This window comes from Amphiura filiformis, chromosome 15 (assembly GCF_039555335.1).
Source record: "Amphiura filiformis chromosome 15, Afil_fr2py, whole genome shotgun sequence".
Taxonomy (NCBI): domain Eukaryota; kingdom Metazoa; phylum Echinodermata; class Ophiuroidea; order Amphilepidida; family Amphiuridae; genus Amphiura; species Amphiura filiformis.
This window is the reverse complement of record NC_092642.1, coordinates 45,359,764-45,365,006: the sequence shown is the minus strand read 5'-3', so window position 1 is coordinate 45,365,006 and position 5,243 is coordinate 45,359,764. Positions and strand designations below refer to the sequence as shown.

General features: G+C 38.1%; 1 protein-coding gene across 1 annotated transcript; it reads left to right on the top strand.

Moving 5' to 3' along the window:
* Positions 1 to 2,230: 2,230 nt before the first annotated feature.
* LOC140171720 (bone morphogenetic protein receptor type-1B-like) lies at positions 2,231 to 2,526 on the top strand (the record flags this gene model as incomplete). Its single annotated transcript, XM_072195027.1, is given in 1 exon segment — positions 2,231 to 2,526. A coding segment is annotated over 1 exon segment (93 nt), but the record flags the coding sequence as incomplete, so codon positions are not given.
* Positions 2,527 to 5,243: the final 2,717 nt, after the last annotated feature.

The window sequence follows — 5,243 nt, the reverse complement described above, 5'->3', positions numbered from 1 at the left end:
GGGATGTGAACCTCAAATTGGTTTACCTGAATGAGTAACTCCATTTGAAATCTACACCCCTCAGTATGAGATAAAGGCCATGTCTTCCATAGGGGGGTATGGATTTCAGTTGGAATAACCAGTAAACATGGTAATCATACAATGAAGTGACTGTACTTTTTCAACCTGTAACATCAAACAACAATATTTTAGGCCTTGGGCTATAAAAAACACCTTTCCACGAGTGGATGTTTTAAAAGTAGGGTCGATTGGTTGTGCAGTTTTTGTGTGCAATCACAAAATGATATTCACCAAATAAAATAATCAAACTGTAAATTTTTTTAAATACAAAAAAATATTTTTAAAAAATCGGGACATTTTTGACATTTGTGTCGGCATTTATTTGTACTGGGGAAAAATGTCCCCAATTTCTTAAAATCTGGATCAGTGGCGGCGCAAGGAATTGTTTTTTTTTGGGGGGGGGGGCATTGAGGGGGAAAAATAATGTCATATAGCCAAATTGCCACAAAAAGATGAAATTTAACATGATTTTTGGGGTTTTGCCTCAAAAGCGGGGGGCAAGAAAAAATATTGCGGGAGCAAATGCCCCTTGCCCCTCCCTAGCACCGCCACTGATCTGGATCAGTCTGTGCCGGTTTTTGTTTTGTTTTTTTGTTACCTTATTCTGGAAATCCTATTGGACTTGTCCTTCCCGAGGTACAATAATATTTTATAGCGCTGAAAATACAATAAAGTGATTTATCTGGGAACGAATTGTAGCAGCATGTGACTGCATAATAACAAATGATTGAAAAGCAAGGTGGCTGTGTTGACCAAACAGCAATATCCTTACCACATAGCCTCGTCTAATTTTCCCTTTTGATTAGCGCGACCATACATCATTGATGAGCGAGCTAGGATAATAATCAAAGTGCATCGTAGGCATCGTGCAGCAGTTATGAAAACCGGTTTTGGTATTGAACATTGAAGTGATGTTGTCATTTTTATCAATCACTAGGATCCACAACATGCTCATCTATCTAGGCACAGTTCTGTAACCCCAATACATTTGTACATTCATTGAATGACCTTTGAAAATTTTGGTACAATAACTCATACTCTGCAACTTGAGGTCAAATTTTGCAGTATAATTGTTTAATTGAGGTTATTGAACGATGCCATAGGGATGAGGCCATTGTGGTCCATAGTGAATGTAGATAGATCGAGGGAAAGCGATGATGAATTATTCAAGGATGTGGTATATATAATGTGTATGTATGTGTGCATACACTTATGTTTGCCTTTTGATGTGATGAGAGAACAAATTTAGAAGAGGGAAAAAAATATAGAGAAAAGATAAATCTCTGGAATCTAATCTGTTAAAAAGAAGAGAACTGATATTTGAGGCGTTAGTACAAGAAGGCCCTGTCTGCAATAGCTGCTCTGTAGATATTTGGTAATTGCTCCATTCTATATTGTATACATCTATACAAATATGACACCTGGCAGCTATTACAGATGATGGGCCCTATCTGTAATAGCTGCCCTATAGACATTTGACAATTACTGCATTCTATATATTGTACACATCTAAACATTGTGACACCTGGTAGCTATTGCAGACAGTGCCCTAACCCTAACACCCAAAAATCTTACAAAATCTTATGATGAAAAAATCTGGGCATGCATGAATCCCAGGGTCTGCGATGACGCAATCACCCTAAGTGTTATATGTGCATGGAATTGCTGGCCGGGCAGCAATAACCTGTGTAACTACCGGTCCGTGATCGTGTGCTTGGCATGCGAGGGGTCAAAGGTTAGAATTTTGGGGGTGCCAAGTCAAAAATTCTTCTTCTCCTTGACTTTTTCGGATCTTCTTTGACTTCCGATCCCAAAAAGCAGGGTCCAGTGTTAGGATTAATTGCACTAACCCCTTGATTTATGCCCGACCACTTCTGGATAATACATAGATGCCACTTTTCAGATTTCAACCTGAATTCAGTTTTTTGCGAGTCAAAATTACTGTGTTTTTATTAATTTTCAGCCTGTTTTTGGGCTTTTGGGCCAGCATTAGCATGCTTTTTCAGGTTTTTCTGACCAGTTTCAGATTTTTTGAGTGAAACTGAGTGGCATCTCTGATAATATGCTCATGAATTTTAACCATCATATTTCTTCATATTAATATGTCAATGTTAGCTTGTTATAATCTTTAGCTTATATCGTTGTTCTGATTGTTCTTTTTTCCATGCAGTGTCTACGGACGATGGCCAAACTTATGTCAGAATGTTGGAACCCTAATCCTGCAGCTAGACTCACAGCGCTCAGAGAAAAAAAAAGACAATAGCAAAGATGCAGGAAAAGCGAGTTCAAGGTGTGACTCAACTAGGCGAGTTCAGGGTGTGACTCAACTAGGCGAGAACAATGCACACACACCCGAGGATAAAATGGACTCAATATGGACAAGATAATTACACTTGCCGTGAGCAATTTCCTTGCAAACTAGTGAGAAACTCGCCAACAATTTATTTATACCCGGTTTTGTGAAGAAAAAAAAAATGCACCGGGGCAATATGTATATTGTGAAAACATGTGTACCTATCTTATTATTGTAATTTACGTGGACAACCAAAGCTGCCATGCCAAATAAAGAAGATTTTTGTTTTGTTTTGGTGTATGCAACGCATCAGCAGCAGCAGCGTTGAGGGCGCTGTTTGCAAAAGTGAAGCGTAGTGCATCATGCTACAGATGAATGGAATGTGTGTACAATTTTATGTACAACTTTGAGAATGAACTACAATTGGCTGGTTCTGTGGAATTTTTATGTGTTTTCAGCAGACTACCTCTCCCACTTTTTTGGAAATAAATAAATGGAGCTTACAAAAACACGGAATTTACCATCGGAGTGGACTGTGCCAGTAATCTCATCTTCGAGGACAGAATTCAATGGGCTGCTTTTGTGTGTGGATATTTGGATTGGAATAACATAAGACTGTGTATTCTGGATTTGATGGGGATAGTGTTATTCAGAGCTGATTTGCTTAACTTAAATCCGATACAATCCGAGGTCAGTCAAGAAAGCATGGATAGGTGACCCTCATCATCTGATTCCTTACCCATGAGCCCTCTTTTCCATATTTATTTTCTGATTTTGTCCCATCCCATCCAAGAATTCAACCTTATTGGTTTTTTTATTATTACATAATTTGTATTAAAATGATTATTTTATTAGTGTTAAAACACCAACATTTATGAATTTTTGCTGTAAAGGGCAATTTTTGCTAGATCTTGATATATCCCTCCTTCTCCCTAACCTCGTATAGAGGGATCACAGCCATCATCACTACAAGTGTATAGGCTCTCTTGATCCAGACCCGAATCTAGACCAATCTTGATCCAATTAAGATCAATCTAGAATATTGCATGCATTATCAATAAATCATGTATGGGCTCTCTTGTCCCAGATCCAGGGCCTAGATTTTGATGACAATCACAAAATCGATTCTGGTAATGATTCTCGTAAGATTCGGTTGTGAGAATCAACTTCTCTTGTTGTATCATACAGTAAGTGCAGCGACTATGATGGATTTGATTCTCGCAAACCAAGGCAAAATGGAGGCCCTGAGATCTGAAACAAAGCCAATCCGGATCCATATTTGCCATGTGGAATACCCTTGATAACATCAGAATTTTCCTTTTATTTTTGCCTCTTTGTCTTAGATTCATCAAGTGTGTTTCTATGCTTTTTAAAAGCATGTATATATAATACAGATGCTGTGTCAGATCCCTATCGATTTGTTACAAGGTAAATCATGTGTAATTTTGAAATGCATAATGTTAATGCAACAGTTTAAAAGTGTATCATATTTTAAAGATTCAGATCCAATGTAGAAGTATTTGAAGTAGGATTAAAGAAGCAAGAATTAGCTACAAAACGTTGTAATGTGTAAAATATGAAAAATATTATACATAAACAGCTACTTACACTGCCAAATGTATAAAGATTCAAATCTATCTTTATGTGTGACACATATTCTCATAAAAGATCCTCAGTTCAGTGACCCCTCATTGGTATGCATGTGTAACCAGAATTGATGTAAATGGGTATTGGATACCTGAAGTTTATTGGCTATAGTGGGGAGCACCCCCTGTATGGTACAGTATATGTTATGTCAAGGTGGGTATTGGGTACCAAACCTGAAAATTCATGCTTGTTGGTTTTGGTGAGGAGTACCCCCTGTAAGGTGCAGTATTTACCCTTGGCATGGATCCGCCATCTTGCTACCAAAACGAGGTTCTACCAGCAAACGCATGCGCAAAGTGTGCAGTTTTGTTTTAACTTGTGAGGTAATTAAAGCATGTGTTTGACAGGCGTACGCACATACAGCACGCACGTTGGGGAAGAACCTCGTTTTGAGATGACCTTGCGATCGGCGAATAGTGTATGGGATGCCAACACCATACATCAAAGTTAGGTAATTACAGCATCCCACAATGCACTGCTCTGAGCATTTCACACCAGTTGAGGTAATGCTGATATCTCTGTTGGTCCCCATTCAAATCTGCACACAATGACAGACCTGCTGCATTGTTATCAATGGAGCTCGTATGAGAAGGAACCTCATATACTTCTTATTCTTTATGTTCAAAACCTTAGAGCTCCAATATTTTAGACAAATTCTAGAAATTTGGTATAAAAATGGGATACCAACCACTTATTTTCTGCATATTTCTATACAGTTAACCATAGCGAACAAAGTCCCCCAAAGCCTGAAGCATTGATTGAAGGTTGCATTATACAATTTGGTATGATCAGCCTGTAATGTATTAGGCTATTCAATTGAATTCCATCCCCCTATGGGGTGTATGGATTTCAACTGGAATAGCACACTGTAGGATGCTGTGAAAATCTTCTTTGATCGCTTTAATCCCAATACCAAGTATTGAATGAAAATGCACCAGGTATATGTATATATCAGTACCATCATCAAGTGTTTTGTGTGTAAGTAACCATGGTAACTCGCTGCATATCTTTTTCTATTCATATACTCCATCTAAGAGATTTAAGGACATGCGGTGATCCAATTGCAACTGTTTCATCCAGTTATTCAAAAGTTTGATAAAAATAATTGAAAAAAAGAAGTCGGGAGTTGTACCTTCCATATGTCCTTCCTCCATACTAAACATGCACTAGGATCCACAACATGCTCATCTATCAGGGCACAGTTCTTTAACCCCAATACATTTGTACATTCATTGAATGACCT